Raw genomic sequence first — 27,998 nt, 5'->3', positions numbered from 1 at the left:
CCAGGGTCAAATACACAGCACTGTACGGGAATAATTTGTTAAATCAGCATGCATTCTACATACTAGAGAATGAAGTAGTCGGCGCTCGTATCCGCGGGTTCCACATCCGCAGATTCAACCAACCGCAGATCGAAAATACTGTACAAGTATCCCCCGCTATCTGAAAGTAGAGCGTTCCTATGAAACCTTTCGTAAGCTGAACCCAAAAAATAACCTACCAGATCATACCAAATAACACATAAAACCTAAAATAACACCAACATATAGTAAAAGCAGGAATGATATGCTACTAGCAGAACCAATAGTAACATCAGCAGCTTTCAAAATTCTTTCTCACTGCATGTAAACAGTACGAATGGTGGACGCAGGCAAGTTCAACGCATGAACAATGTCTTTATTTTGTTCACCACGATCGAAACGCTTAATTACGTCCAGTTTTACACGAAGCGTAACACCCTTATGAGCCCTCTTAGGTTTTTCTGATACCTTAGGACACATCTTGCTAATGGGTGCACAAAATAAACCAAGATAAAGCACTCACTCTGCTCGGGGTGCGCGCTGCCTCTATAACGGCTCGCTGCAAAACAAATGCTGAACGCTATTTTTGCTTTTTGTAACACACTTACGAGCTCTCTTAGGCTTTTATATAAGGGACTTGAGCATCCACGGATTTTGGTATCTGCAGGGGGTCCTGGAACCAATTCCCCGCGGATACCGAGGGACGACTGTATGCCAACTACCAACTCTCAAGTGGCTGACTAAAACATTTTCTATTTTTTTTTGTAATTTATATTTTATTGAATTTCATCATCAAACAAACAATTCCATAAAATGTATTTCAGATATTGTACATATATATCATATAATCATATTTGTCACAAATCTCCACATAATATTTATCCGAGGTATACACTTATAGAAAGGAGAGGAAAGAAAGAACAATCGAAAGAAGAAAACTATGTACAGAGTAGGGAGTGATCTTTTTTTTACAACATATTCATTGACTTGTGAGAATAAAATCAGGCCGGAGGTGCTATGTAGTTAAATTATTTTTTCCAGTGTGAATAAAATAGTTCCAACTTATGATTAACAGATGCTGTTATCTTCTCCATTTTGTAATTGCATTTCTTAAATTTAGAAGTAATTGGATTAAAATGTCAAGCATAAAGCCTTACTTAAATACCGATTCTTGATTAATGTTTTGCACATATATGTACATATATGTGCAAAATTAGCTATTTAATGTTTAAAACTTCAGGCATACTATATTTCCAATATTTTATTCTCACTAAGTTCAGCTTTGGTTTTTGGCTAAGACCATTTATGAAATGAATAAGAATTTCTACATTTGAACATGACTATAAAAAGTACTTGACTATAAAAATGATGACATCATACTGGTAAGGTAAAGATGATAATCCAAGCAATTTTCTGTTGAGCTAATGTTTTAACTGAGTATTGTTATTTTGTAAAAGACCAAGAAATGTAGACTACTTTCTTCTTGGTATTAATAAACATTTTTCATATCAAAGCTAAGCTTCCTATTTTGCTGGAAATGCATCAACAAATAGTTAAAGTTCACTTGATTTTTCCTTTCAATAACTACAAAAGTATCTAAATTTTCCTCTTAAAAGCTAAGTCTTCAGCCAAAGGCATACCTTACCCTAATGCTAAGGGCACATTTAAAACACTCCATACTCCACACAAAAATCAATAAATCTCAAGCAGATATCACTAACTAAACAACAGAGACCCTGGAGTGATCCAAAGGCAGCAAAGTGAGCAAACAGCAGGCAAAGTATGTAGGAGCCAAGTAGAAAGAGACAGTTAACAGCTGAGGCACCATGGAAATGAATATAGTCAACAACATTAGAGTGGAGATTAGTTAGAGATGACTAGTTTTTCAATGATTGAGGCTTTCTGTGGAGTAATCATGCATTTTTACTCACATCCACATCTTGAGTAATTTTCTTCCACTAATCCTCTTCTTCCCTCAATCCCCCTCCTGCAGATTTCTCCATTTGAATCCTCTCCAACCCCTTATCCTCTCACTTTCCACTCTCCATTTGAAGCTGTTTGCTTCTAAGGAGGCTTCTCTCACTTGCCAAGGGTCATACACCACCACTAGCAACCATTACCGCCCCTTAAATCTCTGCTCCAGCAACTACCAAAATACCTGAGAGTAAAGTTCTGATATTAGTGGTAATTATCATTTTACAATGACAAATTCAGTTCTCCATATTTAAAGCCCAATCATTTCCACTGAATCTACTTGATACATTGAGATCAAGTTCTAGTTTTAATGCTAGGATGCACTGCTTCTAAAGTGAGTTGGACTACACTCAAACTCTACAAAGGGGAAAGTAGGCATGCGGATGAGTAATCTATTCCTGCAACTCAAATATCAAGACCAAAACACTGTTGAAATACTGGTTAAATCATCATTAGATGTAGATTAGTTTCCTTTTGTTTTTACTTTGTGGGCATCTTCTTAGCAAAACACAGGCAGTAAAATTTTGATCTTGCTCAACTCAGTGGAACGTCACTAAATGCGTGCTGCCAATCAGAAAATGATCCCCTTGAACTACAACAGATTTGTGAAAAGATAAAAGAATTAGAGAATCAAACAATTTTTTAAAATTATTACAAGAAACTTACAGCTTTTCTTATTTCTTATTAGTTGTGATCGACCTTATTGAATTTAATATGGAGCTGTAAAGGATAGTTTCATAGTTTCACCTATAGATCACCTAAGTCCTGTTTATTACCTTTTCAATTCTCAGATTTACATATATTAACAAATTTTTAAGACTTATAAAACAACTAAAATTTTATTAAAATATTAAATTATACATTAAGATATTACCTGATCAAGTATAGTCTTTCGCTTTTTCGGATCATTAACTGAAGACAACTGCATATCCCCCATTTTCTTCATTTTTTCATCCATATCAATTTTCTGTTCCAGCTTCTTCATCTCTGACTGCAGTAGTTTGACAGTGTCTTCTCTGCGATGCTGTTTTGCCACTGTACCTGCACATGCAGAATGGATTGCAGTGATCCAGTTTTCCAACTCTGTCTGGCTGCAGGTCTGCTTGTGGATACATTAATGAAATAAATAATTTAGGACAATTAACTATAAAATACATGTCATTAAGACTGATTCAAAAGTGTAATTGAATTTAGTTATAAAAATTGGTAATGTAGCATTACATACCAGTTTCATAAATAATTAGATAATTGCCTAAGAATGATTAAGAGTGACTTAACAAGACCATGATATGTCACGGAAAAATTGTGAAACAGCAATTCCAGCAATCAAGTTTTTCATTGTTTTCATCAAATCAATACTTCAGTGGAAAAGAGCTTATGACAATGCTGATTTCTCCCATTGAAAAATTGAAATGATGGTTTATCAGCAAGAGGAAAATATTAAGATGAGAAACTTAAATTCTTTAAGACCAAGGTAAAAGGAATTTCCATTTCAAACAAAAAAGAGGAAACAATCACTAAAATTCTTGCCATTTATAAATCTGCAACAACACAGCCATAAATGCAATTTTATCTATGAAATTCCAACATTTCTTACAATACTTCTGGCATTGCAATAAATATTGCATGATGGTTTACACCATCTTCACAGTCAGTATTAAAACAGATGTATGTGAGAAAAGAATCCACTCATGGTGCAAGAACGTTGTATGGGTATCCCTCTTAAACTATGCAAACTATTCTCATCATTGCTTTGCTTCTCATCAATTACCACCTCCAAATACACACCCTCCAATTTTAGAACATGGTGTTGGACAGGTTTTAAAAGAAAATGAAGATTTTCAATCCACTGTGCAAAGTCATAATTAAAAACATCAGCTAATAATATATTAGACTTTTAATATTTTAAACTATTCCTTACCCATGTTAATATTTTGCATAATACATTAACATATATTAAATAGGAAGTTCAAAATGCACCAGAACATAGTTATTATTTGTAATCCCTGTTCCTCTGGCAACATACATACAGTATGTCTGTACCATTTATAGTGAATCAAAAGCAAACTAGCCAATTTATTCTCAGTCTATATGCAATTCAGCCATAACTTTTGTTACATTTCATATTTGCAATGCATTTCTGAAAGCAATATTGCTGTACAATTACCTGTTCTTATTTTTTTCTCTTAGTATAGTTATAAGCAAGATTTTTACCGATATCAAATTTAGCATTTGAATCTGTAGCAGAGATATTACTGCAAAGACATGCCTTGACATTTCTGAAATATTCCAGTAATGGCTTTACAGAATGCTTCTATCTGACGACTTGTATTTTATTGATGTTATAGCATTATTGAGGCTGGCTGTCAAATATCTGAAGGTTTGTTATCAGTTTTTGTTTTCCAATATTTGTTTTCCTTATTCTTTTGTGCAAAATCTCTTTGGAACATTAATTACTGGATGTATAAACTGATTATAGGGCTTTAGAGCTTTGGTGGAGCATGGCACGAAAAGTTCATATCCTTGGTCAGTGAGATACCAAATAACAAAGGAAACAAAGGAGAAGGATATAATAGTGTAACTTAAATAAAATACTGGAAGTGAAACAGAACAAATAAAAGGCTGGTATAAGAGAGAAGAAAAGTAACAAAAACAAAATTTAGAAATAAATTAAACTCCAAATTTTGAAAGCTTCAAGAAAAATAGTTACTTTTAAGCTAATCAATTTTATGGCTAATGTTGAATAGTACTACAGGAACAGAGGTTGTGTGATTGAATACATGCTTCTGTAGTTAAGTACGAGCCCTACACTTCTGTAGCAAGGTAGGGTGGTTGACAGGAAGGTTCGGTTTCTTGTAATGAGAGTTCTGGTTTCCTGTGATACAACATACAGGAGTAGCACAACTTGTCGAATACATTGTGTCAATTTGCAACTCATTACATGATTATTTCTTCTTTGCAAGAATTTGTTGTCGTTCCTGCCCATCTCCTTACATCAATAATAATATAGTGTGAGCATTTAATTCACTAAGAAATTCTGGGCAATAGCAAAGCTGGTCAGATCAGTCATTTCCTTCTATAGACTGATTCCAAGTGAAATAACATTCAGACAATTAATCACAGCTACTTTGCTTCACTCAATCATAGGGGCACACACTAACTAAATTACCTGTGAAAACATTTATCTGGCAGGGGGGCATTATAAAAATAACTCATTTCAAGTTTTAGTGCATCATCAGCTTGCCTGAACAAATGAATAATTTCAAGAATTTTCTGATTTTATTCCAATATATATCCCCACTGGGCAAAAACTTTAGTTGCCAAAAAGAAGTCTGTGAACATTGAGAGAATTAAGGTGCAACATCAAAAGCAAAAAACACAAACAAAAATAGACTGTTACAAATTCTGGCAACTGGGAGAAATGGAAAGGGTAGCAAACACTGACAAAGTTCTACCGTCACAAAAAAAGGTCAAAGATATTAAAATCAACACTTTTTTTTAATAATTATACCAGGAAATATGTACTAGTGCAGAGTAAAGTTTGCTCTTAAAATAGGCAATCATAAGACTGTAAAGTAAGAAGCAATAGACTTGGTAAGTGATTAATTTGCATCAGCATTTAAGAAAGCAAATACTGAATTATGGAAATGTTCTCTACAAAATTAACATAAGCAAAGTAATGGTAATGAAGAAAGGAATATTATTGTCAATTATTATATCTACAGAACCAGATGATGTCCATCATAAAGTAGGTAAGACCATTGTAAATGCGTTAACTAAAATTTTCCAAAGTGCTCTTTATTTCAGGAACCTTTAGATTGGAAATTATGAAAGGGACTCCAGTATTTGAGAAAGATGAGAGAGTGTAATAAAGGAACAGTTGAGCAACAAGACAAATATATGGTGTTGGGAAAGTATTAGAGTATAACTAAGGACAAGTGACTGAACATTCAGCTATTTTAAGCTGAACAGAATGAGTCAGACTTGATTTGTATCAAATCTGGCTGAATTATTTAAAGCTGAAGTTTATGGGATTGAAGGCAATAAATTGTTCTGGTTCAGAAACTTGCTGAAGAATAGGAGCTAAAGAGGACTAATGAATAGGTATTCAAGTGGCAGCACACACGTACCACAACTAATCACATTTTTAAATAAATTAGATGATGAGAAAGCAAGTCATGAATCCGTGTTGCAAACAAAACAATGTCAGCAATTTAAATGAAATTGCAAGGATTTAATAACTGAATGAGCGAATAAGTTAATTGTATTATAATATCAAGCTGTGTGAGCTCACTTTGGACTTTGGCGGCACGGTAACATAGTGACTAGCCCAATGCTCTACAGTGCCATTGTTCACTGGAGTTCAATTCCCACTGATAGGTGTTTGTATGTTCTCCCTGTGACCTTGTGGGTTTCCTCCGGGTTCTCCAGGTTCCTCCCACATTCAAAAAAGGAAATACAGGTTAGGGTTAGTAAGTTGTGGGCATGCTATGTTGGTGTCAGAAGCATGGCACACTTGCAAGCTGCCCTACACGATTCTCAGATTTGGTAGTCATTGATGCAAATAACATATTTCACTGTATGTTTCAATGTACATGTGACAAATAAAGCTAATCTTTAAACAAGGCAAACAAAATAGGTTATAAATGGCGGACATCTAAAGAGGTTTGAAGATTCATGTATATAGTTCACTAAAACACCACAGGTAGTTGAAGAAAATAATCAAAAAGGTAAGGAATGTTGGTCCTTAGAACCAGAAGGACTGGAAAATCTCAGGTCTCCAAAAGTGGTCACAGAGTAACACAACACAAAAACAGGCCCTTTGGCCCAACAGGTCCATGCCAACCAGAGCATCCTCCCTGCTAAACCCAGTTGTCCGCATTTGGCCCGTAACCCTTGAAGCCCTTCCCCTCCATGTACCTATCCAAATGTTGCAGTAATACCTGTCTGAACCACTTCCTCCAGCAGGTTATTCCAGATAAAGAAGTTATCTCTCAGGTCTCTTTTAAACCTTTCCCCTCTTCTTGTATTTGTGTCCTTTAGTTTTGGATTCTCCAACCCTGGGGAAAAGACTATAACTGTCCACCTAATGACTGTCCATATCCCAAGTGATTTTATAAAATTCTATGAGGTCACCTCCCATATGCCGCAAGAAATAAAGATCCAGCATGGCCAACCTCTCCCCATAGTCCAGCAGCATCCTTATAAATCTCTTCTGCACCCTTTGTACCTTGACAATAGTCTTTCCTTGACCAAATCCATACACAAGTGTGTTCTCACAAACAACTTATACAACTGCAACATAATACCCTGCCTCTAAACTTGATACCCTGACTGATGAGGATCAACATGTTAAACACATTCTTCACCACCCTGTCTACTGATATGACTGCTTTCAGCAAACTCTGCACTTGTATTCCCAGGTTCTTCTGTTCCATTACCCAACAGTGAGTTTACTCTCCACATTTCTAACAACTTCCCTCAGAATTTACCACTCATCTCCTCACTGTTCCCAATTTATCAGCAGTTAAGTAATCTACCAACCCACATGTTTTTGGTGAAAATGAAAATCTCTTCTTTGAGCAGCAAATGATGCTAGAGAAGTTACTTATTTTGAACCTAAGATTGAAATGTTTTTGTTACGCCCAGATATTAATTGTATGAAGTCTATATAGTTAGGGTACAAATGTCTTACATTGTCACATTGTCTTACTGAGTAGCAGAAGAAGATCAAGGACAATAAATGGCCTCCTGCTTTCCCTGCCTCCACAAAGGAGATGTTGCTAAAGTGTTCAACAATCTTTGGTGGTCCAATGCAATTTGCTGCTAATTAATTACGTAGACACAACTTTTTTCTCTGTTATTTATTTTAAAAGGCTATTTAGAAATATATAATTACTTTGTATTCAGCTAAGAAAGGAAAAGAGAAAATTATTTTGTAAGTGGTCAGCTCTTGAATAAATCATTTTACTAAACAAACATTGCTATTTTAAACAGCCTTTAATATACCAAATTTTCCAGTGAATTGATTATTTTATCTGTGCATAGAATTTTGATTAGGGCTGCATTACGTTTTAAATGTAATTAACTGTCACAAGTTAAATAATACTTAGTAGCATACCCACATGCCTAAATGTCCTTCAGTGATTAATTTCTGCAATTGTCACATACTGAATTTGCCCCACTGTGGTTTGATTTGCTAAATCAAATATGCAGGAATAGGAAAAATTTTTAAAAATGACCTTTGAAACTGCACATTCACAATTTCCAGTCTTATCTGGGTGGAACCTTTTAGGAATTAACATCATGTGTATAATAGTTTGTAGTACCTGGCTCCCACAACTTCCCCACCGTTCCACTGAGATGAGTGACCTACTTGTTAAAAATAGTTTAGGTTATCCCTAAGGTATATATAAAAGAACTAGAGTAGATTTTTCACATCTGAAGAGCAGCATTTATATAATTTATGGATGTTGTAGTAATGAATTTTTCATCAAAAGAGATTTGCACCTGGAATATTTAATTTTATTTTTACTTTTTTTAATCTTTCCCCCTCCCCTTCAAAAGTTCACAAACTCACTCTATAATTTTACTATTATCTGTTTTCAAGTAGTTCAGATTTTTCACAATAATCAACAACTATCATGCTGTCGATAGTTTTTCATATTACAATTTAGTCTTTCAGAATTTATAGAACATAGAACAGTATAGCATAGTAGTGACCCTTTGGCCCACGAAGTTGTGCTAACTCTTTAACCTACTCCAAGATCAATCTAATCCTTCCTTCCAATATAACCCTCAATTTTTCTATCACCAAAGAGCCTCTAAAATATCCATAATGTATCTGCCTCTACCATCACGGCTAGCAGCACATTCCATGCACCTACCACTCTCTGAGTAAAAATACTGCCTCCGAAATTCCCCCGTACTTTCTTTCCAACACCTTAAAGTTATGCCCCCTTGTTCCACCCTGGGAAAAAGTCTCTGACTGTCCACTCAATCTATGCTTCTTACCACCTTGTACTTCTCTATCAAGTCACCTCTCATCATCCTTTTCTCCAAAGAGTAAAGCCCTAGCTCACTCAGCCAACTCTTATGACATGCTTTTTAATCCAGGCATCATCCTGGTATGTCTCCTCTGCACCCTCTCTAAAGATTCCACATCTTTCCTGTGATGAGGTAACCAGAATTGAACATAATATCATTAAAGTGCTGTCAAGAACTTGTTTCTATCCTGATGCTGCTGGTATTTTCCTTTGTCTTTATTATTTACTGGTCCACCCTATTTTTCTGCTCTTTGTGTATATTCTGGAGTTATGGTATACAGAAAATGTTAATTTCAACAGTGACCAGTCTTCAGATGTGAATGTGATTGTAGACTGAATTTAAAGTGCAGCTCAGAACAATGGTCTTCTTGGAGTGGCAGACTGGGGTCAATTGCAAACCAGGAAACACTCTGTTAACCTAAAATGTCTGCATATGCATGAAAGCAGCTGAAACAGCAGTGATTAACATTCAATTTAGGGTTTCTGGAGTGCTGGTGTGAAGATCTCGGTGTTATAAATTTATATGTGACTCAAAAGAAGCATTATGAACATATTGTTACTATAGAAATTATCCTGCTGTTACCTTTGACCTTTAGCATATAAAAATATGTTGTAATGTTGGGTCAGAGAGCTTCTCTCCAGAGTGACTGCAAATACTGTCAGTTCGTGTGTGCTGAATAAAGACTTTTATACTACCAACTGTGTGTCTCTCTGGTGGCTTTCATTGACAACCACAGCACTGCATCCGTTTCTTTTTTTGCACAAAAATCAATCATGTTAATAATTGGTTGCTGGTTGAAGATGAGAGATACAAGAAAAAAAAGAGATGAATTTATTTTTAGATACAATTTAATGCAAAAGGTCAGTTTTAACCAAAACATTTTTTTGTTATTTATGTAAAGGAAAAGATTGGGTTCAGAAAAAAAATAAACTCCTAGGTATAACACAAGACAATAATTCTTATGAAAATCCTCTTATGACATACTGTTATGTGCTGGTTGTCCACTTCCAAAAATTGAGCATGGTCCTTCGTACAAAGTTCAATGTTTGCAAATGAAGGCAGCTGGATGTGTGCAGTGAAGTGAATCGGGGTCCTGTGTACTATTGACGGTATCATGCATAGACAGTGGAACACATTTTAAGCGGCGAGTTAATGTCTGCTACTGCTGAAGAAGCCTATCCAAACCTTTGGTGCTGCTCAGAGACTAAGAATGTACAGCTGTCATTCAAGCTAAGTTTCTATTTCCCCTTCCCACGTGGAACAACTGCCCCCAAACTCCAATGATTGAACTCTACTCTCTTCAATAAACTCCATTATGCAAGGATCTCTGTAACTTTGTCCAGACAATCAAGTCTGATATTTCCAAATATTAACCTGAATCTTTTCTCCAACTCCTTGACTTCTTCCCTAAATTTATCAATAGAACATATGAATCTTCTCCCTGTATCCTGATCATCCAATTTCCAATTCTGTTCCACTTCCTGATCATATTACTTTCCAGCATGGTGTGGGATTGCAAGAAAATGATTATAATGTGGTTAGGGAAGGAATCAAACCACATTATAACCATTTGGTGATGATTTTTTCTCTTCTATCCCACAGTGCTGAAAATACACTTCAAAGAATTTCTAGTATTTAAACACTAAAATTGGTTTCTTTGTAAATGAGCTAAGGTTCAGCCAGTGCTGGAAATCTCAATCCACGTCTACAATTTTTACTTGCTTTATAATCCCTGGCAGGGCCAGACTTTAGGCAGGGCTAGGCAGGGCTAGGCTGGGCTGCAACCCAGGGGCCAGAGCTACACAGGGGCCCAAAATAGGTAGCTATCATCATAGCGGACAAAAAAAAAATACGAGAGTGAAGCACAGAAAAGAAAAAAGAAACAAGAAAAAGAGGACCGCAAGAAAGAAGCATTAAAAAAGACACTGAAATTGACAGAATTTTTTAAACCTGTTCTTGATGATACAGCAGTACCATCACTGTTGTCACAGCCTGAGACCGGTGGATAAGTGGAGACTTGTTCAACAGCTAGCGCTAACACCAGCATTAGCACAGGACCACCGTCCTTGCCACAGTCAGCAGCTAACGTTGAAGAAGCAGATAGCATGACTTAAATGGTGAGTACATATCAAGGCAATGGCTCTTATATTCCCCTTCCACTGGCTGTGTGTTTTGTTTTGCCGCATCTTCAGTGATGGTAACTGTCAGCTCATCTTCGAAACTGGCTTTAGCGACTGGAAACATGCCGCTGAGAGCATAGGAGAGCATGAAAATAGCGAACACCACAGGAAAACGATACTGACCTACGTTACACTAGCGTCTAACAGCAGAAGAATACAAAACAGTTCGAGTTAGAGTGTGTCTACTGGAACAATGTATTGAGAAGAGTGGTGGCGGTTGTGAAGTTTTTGGTCGAGAGGGGACTGGCTATCCGAAGGTCCAGTGACATATTTGGCAGGCCTGATAACGACAACTACATGGGCATTCTAGAGGTAATAAGTGAGTTTGACCCGTTTTTGAAGGCGCACATACAGAAACTTGGAAATGCAGGATCAAGCACCCCTTCATATCTTTCAGGCTGAATCATCTTACTCTGATGTCACTTGAAAGTGATCGTGTTCGGAAACTGGATTTTAGTGATCTGATCAAGGACTTTGCTGCGAAGAAATCCAGAAGAACTAGGCTTTAATTTTGAAAAACAAGCATCTGACATTATAAATATCTAGGCTTGTATGTCAGTGCTGTTCCTGTTTTTGTAGCAATAGGCTAATAGTTGACTGCTTACAAACCTAGTAAATAATGAGGTCTTTACTCTGCAAGCCACACAGCACAGCAATAGGTTAGTATGTGCTAGATCTCATTTTTCAAAAAGATTGTTGGAGTATTGTCAAGTTTCCTAGTTTGCCATAGTGCCATCTCTCTTGGCCTTTTTGTCTCTCATTTCCATTTTACTTTCTCAGAACACACGGTTGAGAAAAATACCTAGATAAAAATGCTTTGGCATTGTTTGAGGGATAAGGCCTATGGTATGTGCAGCAATAGCTAAGTAAAGATTTAAGATTGGGTACAGCATACTTCATCTCCCTCATAACTTTACTAAGCCAACTAAGCCTAGGTCAATTTTTGAGTGCTTCAGATGCTGTTCTTCAAACTAAGAATCTGCATTACTTTCTGTCCTCCCTCTTAAGGCCTTTAAGTTTATAGCCTACGTATTGTACTAAACCAATGTCCTGGTCCACAGCTTTGATATTTAGACCAGTACAACTTTTGCTCTTGTTCTTGCCTTTTTCTGCTTGGTACAGCAGCATTGTACGGTATCGGCAGGGGCCCATCAGGGCCTCCAGCCCAGGGGCCCCGGCCCCACTAAATCCGGCCCTGATCCCTGGGAAATTCTGATGTAACTCAATCTTTTTCACCTCAGATACTTCCTAATCTGTTGGGCTTTTGCAGTATTTCTCATTTGCTTTAGTTTCCATTAACTGTTGTGTTCTCCAGTTCACAGTTCCAGGAGGGTATTTTTCTCCCCTGTCATCCCGCAAAAAACAGCTAAACAATCTGCGCCTTCTCCTATTCAACATCAGTCCGTGTCACTCCTCCACTCCTGTTCTCGGGCTCCAATTTATCACAAAACATTCATTGTATTCTTTTATCTCTCCTCCTTTGCTGAAAGTCTAAATGTGACTGTTACTACATTTTCTCACTTTTGAAAAACCTATCATTGACGGTTTCTCTCTTCACAAATGGCATTTGACTCTGAATACTTCCAGCATACTTTTGGTTTTATTTCACATGTCCAGGAGACTAACTGAACTCTGTGCCACAGGAAATTAATTAACATCGTCCATAACCTGCAATGTATTATACATTAGCGATTTGTCCATTTCATCGAGGATAGTGTCTGCATCATAATATGGAATGCAGCCATCCCTAAATCAGCAATCCAATTGTTTCACTTCACTCTTTTTCAAACCTTACACTAAATGTTTCCTTACAGCATTAAACAAATGTTCACACTCTCTGAAAATACATTATTTTTCAGGGATTGCTTATCCCAATTGATATGAAAGTTTAAATTCACCCAGTAAAGACACCCAATGTTTGCTATACTGCTATGATATTTGAAAGGTATGATATGAGAAACGCAAACACTGCTGCGTTCACCAGCAACTTTTATGTGTGTTGTATGATATGAGAAAGGTCTCTTTAGAACTGAAAAGTTAAACTCTCTCCATAGTCTCGGCTACCTGCTTTTCCTCTCATTATATCCTCTATCATTTAATATCATTCTCAGTCACGAATGTTTCTATGTCTTTTTTATGCCTTCCCTAACTTATTATTGTTTATTTAGATAACAGGCCTTTCTGGCCAAGTGAGTCCATGGCACCCCCTACACCCATGTGTCCAATTAACCTTCTAACCCATACATCACTGGAATGTGAGAAGAAACCGGAGCACAAAGAAGAAACCCAGGCAGGTCACAGGGACAACATACAAAATCTTTAAAACATAGAACATAGAACATAGAATAGTACAGCACAGTACAGGCCCTTCAGCCCACAATGTTGTGCTGACCCTCAAACCCTGCCTCCCATATAAGCCCCCACCTTAAATTCCTCCATATACCTGTCTAGTAGTCTCTTAAACTTCACTAGTGTATCTGCCTCCACCACTGACTCAGGCAGTGCATTCCACGCACCAACCACTCTCTGAATAAAAAACCTTCCTCTATTATCCCCCTTGAACTTCCTACCCCTTACCTTTAAGCCATGTCCTCTTGTATTGAGCAGTGGTGCCCTGGGGAAGAGGTGCTGGCTATCCATTCTATCTATTCCTCTTATTATCTTGTACACCTCTATCATGTCTCCTCTCATCCTCCTTCTCTCCAAAGAGTAAAGCCCCATCTCCCTTAATCTCTGATCATAATGCATACTTTCTAAACCAGGCAGCATCCTGGTAAATCTCCTCTGTACCCTTTCCAATGCTTCCACATCCTTCCTATAGTGAGGTGACCAGAACTGGACACAGTAATCCAAGTGTGGCCTAACCAGAGTTTTATAGAGCTACGTCATTACATCGCGACTCCTAAACTCTCCCTCGACTTATGAAAGCTAGCACCCCATAAGCTTTCTTAACTACTCTATCCACCTGTGAGGCAACTTTCAGGGATCTGTGGACATGTACCCCCAGATCCCTCTGCTCCTCCACACTACCAAGTATCCTGCCATTTACTTTGTACTCTGCCTTGGAGTTTGTCCTTCCAAAGTGTACCACCTCACACTTCTCCAGGTTGAACTCCATCTGTCGCTTCTCAGCCCACTTCTGCATCCTATCAATTTCTCTCTGCAATCTTTGACAATCCTCCACACTATCTACAACACCACCAACCTTTGTGTCGTCTGCAAACTTGCCAACCCACCCTTCTACCCCCACATCCAGGTCGTTAATAAAAATCACGAAAAGTAGAGGTCCCAGAACAGATCCTTGTGGGACACCACTAGTCACAATCCTCCAATCTGAATGTACTCCCTCCACCACCACCCTCTGCCTTCTGCAGGCAAGCCAATTCTGAATCCACCTGACCAAACTTCCCTGGATCCCATGCCTTCTAACTTTCTGAATAAGCCTACCGTGTGGAACCTTGTCAAATGCCTTACTAAAATCCATATAGATCACATCCACTGCACTACCCTCATCTATATGCCTGGTCACCTCCTCAAAGAATTCTATCAGGCTTCTTAGACACGATCTGCTCTTCACAAAGCCATGCTGACTGTCCCTGATCAGACCATGATTCTCTAAATGCCTATAGATCCTATCTCTAAGAATCTTTTCCAACAGATTTCCCACCACAGACGTAAGGGTCACTGGTCTATAATTACCCGGACTATCCCTACTACCTTTTTTGAACAAGGGGACAACATTCACCTCCCTCCAATCCTCCGGTACCATTCCCGTGGACAACGAGGACATAAAGATCCTAGCCAGAGGCTCAGCAATCTCTTCTCTCACCTCGTGGAGCAGCCTGGGGAATATTCCGTCAGGCCCCGGGGACTTATCTGTCCTAATGTATTTTAACAACTCCAACACCTCCTCTCCCTTAATATCAACATGCTCCAGAACATCAACCTCACTCATATTGTCCTCACCATCATCAAGTTCCCTCTCATTGGTGAATACCGAAGAGAAGTATTCATTGAGGACCTCGCTCACTTCCACAGCCTCCAGGCACATCTTCCCACCTTTATCTCTAACCGGTCCTACCTTCACTCCTGTCATCCTTTTTTTCTTCACATAATTGAAGAATGCCTTGGGGTTTTCCTTTACCCTACTCACCAAGGCCTTCTCATGCCCCCTTCTTGCTCTTCTCAGCCCCTTCTTAAGCTCCTTTCTTGCTTCCCTATATTCCTCAAAGACCCATCTGATCCTTGCTTCCTAAACCTCATGTATACTGCCTTCTTCCACCTGACTAGATTTTCCACCTCACTTGTTACCCATGGTTCCTTCACCCTACCATTCTTTATCTTCCTCACCGGGACAAATTTATCCCTAACATCCCGCAAGAGATCGCTAAACATCGACCACATGTCCATAGTACAGTTCCCTGCAAAAACATCATCCCAATTCACACGCGCAAGTTCTAGCCTTATAGCCTCATAATCTCATAATTTGCCTTTCCCCAATTAAAAATTTTCCTGTCCTCTCTGATTCTATCCTTTTCCATGACAATGCTACAGACAACAGCAGAATTGTACCCTGGTCACAATGAGATTTTCAGGAAGATGCTTCCTGCTTGGCATTGATGGCTGCCGCACCCCCGCAGCGCCCTTAGGACAGCTGCGAGGTCATCAGCCGGGGACAACCATTCATTGATGTTTCACTCCCTCAGCTCTGATGCATCTCCCGGTGGTGGAGCAGTGGCAGGGACCTCTCCCTGCCACTCCCTGAATCTTTCAATGGGTTTAGTCAATCCCCCAGTTTCTGTCCTTCCTCCTCAGCCACAGCCAACCGCTACGCTACAATGTTTTTTTTTTAATAACTTAGAAGATCTAGCTCCCAGTTTTAAGTGTTTACAATAGATACGTTTTCAGTCAAAATTGTGGATGCCATTCATTTATTTCTTTCCCTTCATACTGTTGTCTGGTTTCATAAAGGTATATTTGAGCCACAGTCTAAACTGCCCATTCTGATAGAAAAAAAATAGAAATGGTAGAAATGCTCAGCAAATTTATAAGGTGTGACCCAAATGTTCATTCTTTATATACAAGTCTAAGAATTAATTTGAACAGATTAACAGATACACTCAAGAAATTGTATTTCTCTCAACTTGAAGACATCAAATTATAAAAATAAATTATGGGTGGTACAACCTGGATAAATTCACAGTGACAATGCACAAAGAGCAACAACTCACATTTAACATTCAACTTTGTTGTTTTCACAAGAGTAGAATCTTAGGATCTAAACACAGGGATGTACTGTTAACAAAATATATGGTCCATTTACATTAACAAAGAAATCACAGAACCATTGATCAACATTTCAAATGAAAAATATAAAAAAAACAAATAATTGACTACAAACCTGAAATAAGAAAGCATCTCCAAGTGAATTACTGAGACAGAAGACAAAATCTTTCTTTGGATGTTCAGGCACAGCCTGAACAATGCTGTTTTCAATCCAAACCATGTGCTTTGGCACACAATTCTGGTCCACTCCTGATCTCCCTTCTGCATCGTAAAAAAATAAGTTGCAGCCTAAAGTTGTAAAAAGAAAATAATTTTTTAAATAAATTCAATTAATATTAGTTCAATTATATTAGATAACAAAGATCAACCAGCCTTTGCATATCTGTCTTTTTCTAAAAATATCTGAAAACATAAGGCAAATTCACAACTATTGCAAACTTTAAATATTTAGGTCCATGTGTTTTTTCCAATTTAACTTCACACTTCCTCTGTTGAAGCTGACCTCCTTCCTGTAGTTCCAGCTATTGGCCTGAATGATGAACAGTAGAAGAACTCACAGTGAAACATTACAAATAAATCTAGCCCAGACATCACTGTTTATCCAAAGAAGCACATTTCCAAGAGATGGGAAGTTACTGATTGGCACAGGAACATGTCTTCTATCTCAAACACATGGAGATCAACTGTAGCTCATTTGACCCTTCAGATAAAACTTAATAACTTGAAACTTTAATTCTGTTCAGATATTGCCTAGTCTAAGAACTTAGTTTTCTGTTTTTATTTCCCATTTACAGCATTCACAGAGTTTTACTTTTATAGTTCCTTTGGCATTGCCTTGGTAAAAGCTCCACACTCTGTGGATGTGCAGTCATCAATGCATTCCAATCACTATACACTTTGATCTGGGATACAAGCAGGGACTGCAGAAATGGCATTAAGTTGTGGTAGTAGGCGGTGAGGTTGGGCAGGAAGTACTGAGTTGGAGGCAAGCACAGGATGAGACTCATGGATTCTTTACGTAGCCCTAAAGTAACATGCTCCTCCAGGACTGAAAATAATCTAAAAATAAGACGTAAATTGAGCTTCTTCCAACTACATGAATGATTAACTAACCCCAAATTTCACTGGTGCATCTGACAGTTACTGAATTGCAGTACAGGATATCAACATTTAATGAAGCTTCCCAACTACATGATGAAAGAAACCCTTTCTGATAAAAGATCAGTCAAAAGCAGCAACTCAGGGGGAAATAAACACACAATATTTTAACCATGTAATAGCCACACAAACAAAATTGGCCTGATAAAAGATGGATAACTGCCTGCTGACAAGATCTGTTTGCTACCTGTTTTGTTGGGAGAGTTTGCAGTTGTTAGATTGCATATCGCACTTTCTAAACCTATTCATCAGAGTCTAATCTCCTTATCTTTAAAATGAAGGTTTACTTGGAAAAAGATCAGTAACAGCATATCTGCCCCATCAGAAAACCTCAGATGGGGCAGTTCAAAGCTGCTACAGAGCATTCAGGCTAAAATCTACTTCCTTGAACGTAGATGATTTCAGCGGTAAAACATTCCAACATTGTCATTTTAAATAAGTATCTTTTGATAACAGAGATTATTTCATTTAACCAAGAAGCCTCAAACTTCACTGGCTAATAAAAAAAAGGAAAACCTGGATCTTAATTAAGGTAGGAAATCTACTAAATTGGCATGTACAAAAGCCTAATGGGTGTGACTTTCTTGCTCTTCTACCCACTTGTATCATTTCCTGTTAATAAGCCATGTATAAAATACTTGGAAAGAGATTAACTGTTCGACAAAAAAGTGCATCTGTTACCTTTTTTAATAGTGAGCTTTGAAATTAATTTATGTGGCATAAGTTTCTTCATATCCTGATATGCAGGTTCTGGAACTATTGGAATGAATAACTTGTTTCTGTTCAATAAGTACTGTGCAAGTAAAAACTAATTGATGGTGACCTGTGGGATCTGGTGAAATATCACGGGCTCTGTTTGATGCAAGCTCCAGATAGGAAGAAAAGCAAAATGTTATTCTGGTCTCCCATGGTAATTTGTGTCTTCTGACACACTGACATCTCATGGTGTGCATTTGTGAGTAAATGCTAAATGCTGTCTATGCTGCTTAATCAATGTCATGTTCTCCGCTGCTTCTTATCAAACCTCATAACAGAGATGTAAAAGTAAAGTGGGAATAACAGGATCCTTTTATGACTGGCTGCCAGTGACTAGTGGTGGTCCACAGGGGTCGGTGTTGGGACCATCTCTTTTTATGCTGTATATAAATGATTTAGATGATGGAATAGATGGCTTTGTTGCCAAGTTTGCAGATGATATGAAGATTGATGGAGGGGCAGATAGTGTTGAGGCAACAGGTAGGATGCAGAAGGACTTAAGACAGATTAAGAGAATGGGCAAGAAAGTGGCAAGTGAAATACAATATTGGAAAATGCATGGTCATGCACATTGGTAGTAGAAATAAGTATGTGGACTATTTTCTAAACAGGGAGAAATTCTAGGATTCTGAGATGCAGAGGGACTTGGGAGACCTTGTGCTGAAGGTTAACTTGCAGGTTGAGTTGGTGGTGAGGATGGCAAATTCTATGTTAGTATTCATTTCAAGAGGTCTAGAATACAAGAGCAAGGATGTGATGCTGAGGCTTTATAAGGCACTGGTGAGGCCTCACCTTGAGTAATGTGAACAGTTTTGGGCCTCTCATCTTAGAAAAGATGTGCTGACATTGGAGAGGGTCCAGAGGAGGTGCACAAGGATGATTCCAGGAAAGAAAGGGTTATCATACGAGGAACATTTGATGGCTCTGGGTCTGTATTCACTGGAATTCAGAAGGATGGGGGGGGGGGGGCGGGATCTCATTGAAACCCTTCGAATGTTGAAAGGCCAGACAGAGTAGATGTGGAAAGGATGTTCCCCGTGGTGTGAGAGTCTAGGACAAGAGGTCACAGCCTCAGGATAGCACATTGCATCAAAAGCTATGGGGAGAAGGCTGGGAACTGGGGTTGAGGAGGAGATATATAGCCCAGGTAGGGCAAAAGTAGAATTAGTTGCAAGCTTCTCCATCACATTTTCCATTGTGCTATATCATAATTACTTAAAAGTACATAATAATTGAAGACAATCCAATCCAGAAACTAGTCAATAATTCTTGAAGTATATAGTATATGAAAATAAAGTTGAGGTAAGTATAAAATAAGCATTTATGTCATCATATAGAAAATAATTACAAATGAAAATGCAGAGGAACATAATTTATGATGTGCACTTCACATTAATGATAGGATTTCCTAAAAATAATGGATCAAATAGGAATTAAATCATACCTTTCAATGATACCCAATAACATTTCCATTTTCTTCGCGTGGCTAATTCAACTTTCTTATTTTTCTTGTGGACTAAAAAGTTCTTCACAGCAAGTGAGCCTGCTTTCCGCACAGTGCCTTGGTCTGTAGTCTGAATATCTGACTGTCCCGGGGAACTGAGTGTACCACTGCTTTGCTCATCACTCATGGCTGACTCCGCTTCCTCTGGATTATCGGTGTTGATGACCGTTGACTCCAATGTACATCTAAAGTTTTCATATACACCCTGGCGAAGTGCATCTCCTGCTGAGCCAAGCTCGCTACCAATTAATTCACGATTAAAATTAGATTGATAGCCCATTGAACCACTAATATTGGAATAGCGAGAAAGATGATCATTATCTGTTGTTGCACCATCAATACCACTATCTGCACATTCACTTCCATCTCCTGTGGTAACATCCTGCATAAGAAAACATACAAAAACATATCAGAGCTTATCAACTTAAAAAATGGAAATTTCCAAAAAAAAATAAATACAATTCTAAATGCATTGCAATTACAGATTCAGTAACATTTACTTTATCCTCCACTCTTTTGCAAAATACCATGCTGATTGGAAATTTGTGTCAGTGTGCAACTGCATGCATCTGTGTAAAATAAAACCTGCACTTTACCTGCCTTCAAATGTTGAAGTAATTCCATTTTCCTGAGAACCTAATTAGTTTGCAATTCAAAATCATGTAGGTGTCAGCAGCTGTAAAGCTGTTACAATTTACCAATTTTGTCCCCAAATTTATATCTATCAGTAGTTGTTGAAATGTGGCTCTTCTGTATCTCAAGTCAGTCCTTCCATCATTGCATTGCCAGCTCACTTTCAACCAAGCATCTGTAAATGTATTACCGGGTTAAAATACAGTGAAAACTTCAGCTGAGCTCTTCACTTTAATAGTCAATTTAGCTCAGACAAGAGCAAGATGTTGCACTTTGGTAAGTTAAACCTGGGCAGAACTTACACAGGAGAGTGTTGAGGAACAGAGACATCTTGGCTACGGGTACAAAGTTCTCTGAAGGTACAAACACAGGTAGTCAGGGTTGTGAAGGTGAAGTTTGGAACCCTTGCTTTTATCGGTCAGGGCACTGAGTACATACTGGAGCTGGGATGTCATACTGCAATTGTACAAATTATTGGTGGAACCACATTTAGATGATTGTTGCAGTTCTAACTGACCAAATATAGGAAGGATGTCACCAAGCTGGAAAGGGTGTAGAAAAGATTTATGAGGGTGTTACCAGGACTGGAAGAGGAGGCTGGATTGGCTGGAACTTTTATTCCCTGGGAGACATAGGCTAAGGGGTGACCTTCTGAACTATTTCAGGGAATGGATGTAGTGAACAGCCATTTGATTTCCTAAAACTCGAGGGTACAGATTTAAAGTGAGAGGAGAAAGATCTAAAAGGGGATTGCAAGGCAACTTTTGCACACAGACAGGGGTGTTTATGTGGAAAGAGCTGCCAGAGGAATTGGTGGAGGAGAGTACAATCACAATAGTTAAAAGACAGGTTCATGATAAGAAATGGTTAGAGGGATATGGGCCAAGTATGGGGTAAAGGAACTAATTCATGGAGACCACTTGGTCGGCCTGGAAGAGCTGGGCCAAACAGTCTTGTTTTCCATTCTGTATATCTTTTCTGATTCTAAGCAATGATATAAACCTTCATTTTAAAAGGCTCAGATTAATCATAAATCTCTTAAGGGAAGGTCCTCCCCAGTCAATTTGTCAGTATATTTTTTGAGATAAAACATGGAAGATCAATAAAAATAGTACATTTGATGTAATCTACAGGGATTTTAAACAGTTTTTGACCAGCAGACTGGTCAGGAAAGTAACAAAACTATAGGATCCAAAGGCAAATGATAAATAGTATCCAAAATGAACTCAATATAGAAAGCAAAATTGGTTGAAGAGTTTGTTTTGTGACTGCAACACCTCTTGATTCAAGAAGTTTTCATGATGACTAACTGCAATCTTTATAGCTGGTAAGCTCTTTTTTTAAAAAGCTATCTGCAGGATATAGGAAAACTGTGACTGGATCTTAATGTGTACATGAAATAAGCTTTAAATCAGATATATGTAGTCGGTAGAAAAAGGTTATGAATTGTGCTGGGCCAACTGTATTCAATTAAATCCATTTTGGCATTTCCCGGTGTAGGAAAATAACGTTTTAGCCAGATTTTAGAACTTTATCCAAACCACAGGTTTTGTTCCTATTAGCCCATCATAGCTGTAATCATACCACTAAATTTTAATTGAATTTGTCATTGTAAAATAAAGTCTGTCTGAGGAAATTTCAAGCCAGTTAACTAAATGGTAAAAAAAACTTACTCAGTTTCAGAACATTGATGCTTGTTTTAAGTACTCATGAAGACCTAAAATCCATAACACAATAAGTGTTTACAATGAACTTACTGGATTATCACTTAATAAATTATTTTACTAATTACCAGGACACTTTTTTTAAAATCCCATTTAAAAGAAAATAAATACCTGTGTTGTTTTGGATCTTCTGACATACGTGGTTTTATTCTGGTCATTTTTCTGGCTTAATCGCCCTTTAGAGGCTCCTTCAGAAAGGCAATGAGACTTCCTGCAGGGTAGTGTAGAGGCAGCATATGAAGGGACACTTGCAGACCAAGTCATAGTACTTGCATTTTCCATATGCATTGTCCCTTGCGAATGAGCCCTCAAATTCCGACAATATGTGATAAATCTATTTTTCCGTGTCTTGTTTACGTTCACACCAGTTGTTTTCTGACCATATAGCTCATTTAGAGAGTTGGTACGGTGGCTTCCACTTAATTGTTCCAAATCCATTGAATTACTATTTATTAATCTATTTCCCTCATATTCTTTATCATCTGTGTTATCCAACAGATCCTCAGTGCTGCTTAAACGATCCTGACTTACATCAGAATGGGAGAACTCCATGCTATCTTGTCGCCACATATCAGCAGATTTAGATCGTTTTTTTCTGATAGTTGTGCTTTCTAACACAATTGTTCCATTTCTAGTAATGGGAAGCAGATCTCCAACCTTTGTTTTGGAACTGGAATCCAGCCTTATTTCATGAAAGTTTTGTATTCCCTGTACAATGTGCTTGTCCAAACAAATATCAAGTTCTTCCGCAGTACTCCTGCGCCTGTCACTGGAAAGTGAAGAACCTGTATGGTATGACACAGGTCTCACACTTTTACCCACCCTAACTAGCCAAGAAGGGTGAATAAAGTCGTCCGCCAAAGTGTGTGTTCCTGAATTGTCTGTGTCCAGCTCATCCCTTGCCAGTGATTGTGGGATGCTTGGAGTGCTGCTAGATTTAGTACTAGTTTCTGAATTTCTGTGTGCAATTCTAACTGCAGATGCAGGCCTGGCTCTGTGTGAGGTTTTAGCTGGAATACGAAGTGATCGTGACATTTGCCTTCGTGCCAAACTTGCATGCTCATCTCCAGAAAATGCTTTTTCACCATCATTCTGGCTCTCTGAATTTCCCATGTTTTGGTATGTCTAAAGAAACAAAAAAGAACCTTTAGAATTTCAGATAAAGACATGCTGTGGAAACATAATGAGAAAAATCACGACTTATATTGGATGCAAGTAGCTCTAGACTAATACAAAGTAATGACCAATGATCTGGCTGAAGATTTTCAAATACAACATGCATGTTTTGTAAGGTTACCAAAAAAATTAAAAGGAGGCTATTTGGGTGGAATTGAGGAATAGGAAAGGTGTTGTGACGCTTATAGGGATGTATTATAGACCACCTAATGGGGACCAAGAACTGGAGGAGCAAATTTGTGAGGAGATAGCAGATATTTGCAGTAAGCACAAAGTTGTGATTGTGGGAGATTTTAATTTTCCACACATAGACTGGGAAGCCCATTCTGTAAAAGGGCTGGATGGTTTGGAGTTTGTAAAATGTGTGCAGGATAGTTTTTTGAAGCAATACATATAAGTACCAACTAGAGAAGGGGCAGTGTTGGATCTCCTGTTAGGGAATGTGACAAGGCAAGTGACAGAGGTATTTGTTGGAGAGCACTTCGGGTCCAGTGATCACAATACAATTAGTTTCAGTGTAATTATGGAGAAGGATAGGACTGGACCCAGGGTTGAGATTTTTGATTGGAGAAAGGCTAGCTTTGAGGAGATGCGAAAGGATTTAGAAGGAGTGGATTGGGAAAATTTGTTTTATGGGAAGGATGTAACAGAGAGATGGAGGTCATTTAAAGGTGAAATTTTGAGGGTTCAGAATCTTTAGGTTCCTGTTAGGTTGAAAGGAAAAGTTAAAAGTTTGAGAGAGCCATGGTTTTCAAGAGATATTAGAAACTTGGTTCAGAAAAAGAGAGGGATCTTCAATAAATATAGGCAGCTAGGAGTTAATGAGGTACTCGAGGAATATAAAGAATGTAAAAAGAATCTGAAGGAATAAATTAGAAAAGCTAAAAGAAGATAACGAGGCTGCTTTGGCAAGTAAGGTGAAAATAAATCCAAAGGGTTTCTACAGTTATGTTAGTGGCAAAAGGATAGTGAGGGATAAAATTGGTCCCTTGGAGAATCAGAGTGGACGGCTATGTGCGGAGCCAAAAGAGATGGGGGAGATTTTGAGCAATTTCTTTTCTTCGGTATTCACTAAGGAGAAGGATATTGAATTGTGTAAGGTAAAGGAAACAAGTAGGGTAGTTATGGAAAGTATGACAATTAAAGAAGAGGAAGTACTGACACTTCTAAGGAATATAAAAGTGGATAAGTCTCTTGGTCCGGTCAAGATATTCCCCAGGACTTTGATGGAAGTTAGTGTAGAAATAGCAGGGGCTCTGACAGAAATATTTCAGATGTCATTAGAAACGGGGATGGTGCTGGAGGATTGGCGTATTGCTCATGTGGTTCCATTGTTTAAAAAGGGTTCTAAGAGTAAACCTGGCAATTATCAGCCTGTGAGTTTGACGTCAGTGGTGGGTAAATTGATGGAAAGTATTCTTAGAAATGGTACATATAATTTTCTGGATAGCAGGGTCTGATTAGGAACAGTCAACATGGATTTGTGCGTGGAAGGTCATGTTTGACAAATCTTACTGAATTTTTTAAAGAGGTTACTAAGAAAGTTGACGAGAGTAAAACAGTGGATGTTGTCTATATGGACTTCAGTAAGGCCTTTGACAAGGTTCCACACCGAAGGTTAGTTAGGAAGGTTCAATCGTTAGGCATTAATACGGAAGTAGTAAAATGGATTCAGCAGTGGCTAGATGGAAGATGCCAGAGAGTAGTGGTGGATAACTGTGTGTCAGATTGGAGGACGGTGTGTAGCGGTGTGCCTCAGGGATCTGTACTGGGTCCAATGCTGTTTATAATATATATTAATGATCTGGATGATGGGGTGGTAAATTGGATTAGTAAGTATGCAGATGATACTAAGATAGGTGGTGTTGTGGATGATGAGGTAGGTTTTCAAAGTTTGCAGAGAGATTTAGGACAGTTAGAAGAGTGGGTTGAAAGATGGCAGATAGAGTTTAATGCTGAAAAATGTGAGGTGCTACATTTTGGTAGAACTAATCAAAATAGGACATACATAGTAAATGGTAGGGCATTAAAGAATGCTTTAGAACAGAGGGATCTAGGAATAATGGTGCATAGTTCCCTGAAGATGGAATCTCATGTGGATAGGGTGGTGAAGAAAGCTTTCGGTTTGCTGGCCTTTATTAATCAGGGCATTGAGTATAGGAGTTGGGATGTCATGTTGAATTTGTATAAGGCATTGGTAAGGCCAAACCTGGAGTATTGTGTACAGTTCTGGTCACCGAATTATAGGAAAGATGTCAATAAAATTGAGAGAGTACAGAGGAGGTTTACTAAAATGTTGCCTGGGCTTCATCTCCTAAGTTACAGAGAAAAGTTGAACAAGTTAGGTCTTTATTCTTTGGAGCGTAAAATGTTGAAGGGGGACTTGATAGAGGTGTTTAAAATTATGAGGGAGATTGATAGAGTTGACGTGGTTAGACTTTTTCCATTGAGAGTGGGGAAGATTCAAACAAGAGGACATGGGTTGAGAATTAAGAGGACAAAAGTTTAGGGGTAACATGAGGGGGAACTTCTTTACTCAGAGAGTGGTAGCTGGGTGGAATGAGCTTCCAGCAGGAGTGGTTGAGGCAGGTTCTACGTTGTCGTTTAAAGTTAAACTGGATAGATATATGGACAGGAAAGGAATGGAGGGTTATGGGCTGATCGCAGATCGGTGGGACTAGGATAGGGTAAGAGTTCGGCATGGACTAGAAGGGCCGAGGTGGCCTGTTTCCATGCTGTAATTGTTATATGGTTATATGGAACTGAAATGAAAATTGTTATTGTGATTGAATTCAAGTTGGAGAGCATATTTTGATCAATATAACTGGGCTCAAGTTCACACTCATATTCCATGGATAATCAGGTAATGAATTGGCTAAGTGGTTGCATATGTCATGCCTTGTTCTCACTGCCACCATCAGGAAGGAGACAGAGATGCCTGAAGGCACACACTTCAATGATTCTGGAGTAGCTTCTTCAGCTCTGCAATCTAATTTCTGAATGGACATTGAAACCTTGAACACTACCTCACTACGTTTTAACTTCCATTTTTGCACTATTTATCTTATTTAACTATTTAATATATATACTTACTATAATTCATGTTCTTTTCTATTATTATGTATTGCATTGTACTGCTGCCACGAAGACAACAAATTTCACCACATATCCTGGTGATATTAAACCTGATCCTGATGTCATTGAAAGCGGCCACTGTTTTGACATCCATTCATCATCTCTGTCTCAATAATAATGTACCATTCATAAAGATAAATCAATGTCATTTTCCATTACATGAGCACCAGTCTAGGTCAAGAGTGAATAAACACCTCTTTAAATGATTAGCAGCTGCTATGGCATTCTCAACAGATCTCCAGTATAATCTTCCTTTGTTCTACCTAAATTTAAAGAAGAATTAGGCACTTAAATGAAAAATAATAATAGGTAAAAGAAAAGATTTGAGTGAAGCTCCCACTTCCAAGCTCCCTACATTGTTCTGGACCCAACACATTGAAGCAGTCACGAAAAAGGCATGTCAGTAGGTCTGCTTTATTAGGAGTTTGAGGAGACTTAGTATGTCACTGAAGATGCTTGAATTTTTCTATAGGTATATGGCAGATAGCATTCCAACTGGCTGCATTGCAGCCTGGTATATGTTCCAATGCACAGAACTACAAGAAGCTGTGGAGGGTTATAGTCTCAGCCAGATCCATCATGGTTATAACCATTCTCACCATTGAGATCATGTTCAAAAGACAGTTCCTCAAAAAGGCAGCATCCGTCATTAAAGACCCTCCCATCTGGGACATGCCTCTTGTTACTACACTAGGGAGGTAGTACAGCAGCCTAAAGACCCACACTCAATGATTCAGAAGCAGCTTCTTCCCTTCCTCCGTCAGATTTCTGAATCGCCCGTGAAATATACCTTATTATTCCTTTTTTTAAACTATTTACTAATGTTGTAATTTATAGTAATTTCATGTTTGACATCATACTGTTGCTGCAAAACAACAAACTTCGCATCATGTAAGACAGTGATAGTAAATCTAACTGATTCTGATTTCCTCGCTGCGGCACATTTAGAAGCTTGGGAACTTTGGAGCAAGTTCACCACAGCAAGACTGAAGCTTATGACTTCATATATTTGTCACCAACATCAGTAGTGGAGAATATTCTCAATGCCAACTTGCTTCACCACACAGATACTGTATCTGAATTGCTGGAAATTTTCAGCATCTTCTGTTTTTATTTCATAATTATACTATTAACTATGTAATTTGATTTTTTCAAAAAAGAAACAGATTTTCAAAGAAATTGTTTGATTATGTTGCTTATAACGGTGCAACATGGACAAAGAATGATTTTATGAATGCTCAAAGACAAAATTAACTCTTCTATTGAATTGACAAAATCAATCAAACAAAAACATGCTATTTGCTTAATACAAAGCAACTACTGAGCACTTGAGTTCTAAGTTACCACTGAAGAGCAGATAAATGTGCATAATGTTATTGTTAAGGTTAGAAACATAAGCTGCTCAAG

The 27,998-nt window shown here is 38.1% G+C and overlaps 1 protein-coding gene across 8 annotated transcripts in view; it reads right to left on the bottom strand.

The window, feature by feature from the left end:
• Nucleotides 1–27,998, bottom strand: part of LOC140199090 (rho guanine nucleotide exchange factor TIAM1-like) — a 299,957-nt gene that overhangs the window by 182,902 nt on the left and 89,057 nt on the right. For 5 of the 8 annotated variants that reach the window (XM_072260579.1, XM_072260580.1, XM_072260582.1 and 2 more), the window contains 4 exons: nt 22,392–23,405; nt 19,864–20,305; nt 16,621–16,793; nt 2,867–3,091 (listed from right to left, as the gene is read on the bottom strand). In XM_072260579.1, coding sequence (XP_072116680.1) covers nt 2,867–3,091; nt 16,621–16,793; nt 19,864–20,305; nt 22,392–23,405 — 1,854 coding nt within the window. Of the gene's footprint in view, nt 1; nt 89–2,866; nt 3,092–16,620; nt 16,794–19,863; nt 20,306–22,229; nt 22,247–22,391; nt 23,406–26,549; nt 26,650–27,998 lie in introns of those variants that run through there. The other 3 variants (XM_072260584.1, XM_072260585.1, XM_072260586.1) reach the window with 3 other exon arrangements.

Source organism: Mobula birostris, chromosome 6 (genome assembly GCF_030028105.1).
Source record: "Mobula birostris isolate sMobBir1 chromosome 6, sMobBir1.hap1, whole genome shotgun sequence".
NCBI lineage: Eukaryota > Metazoa > Chordata > Chondrichthyes > Myliobatiformes > Myliobatidae > Mobula > Mobula birostris.
This window is presented reverse-complemented; position numbering and strand designations above follow the sequence as displayed.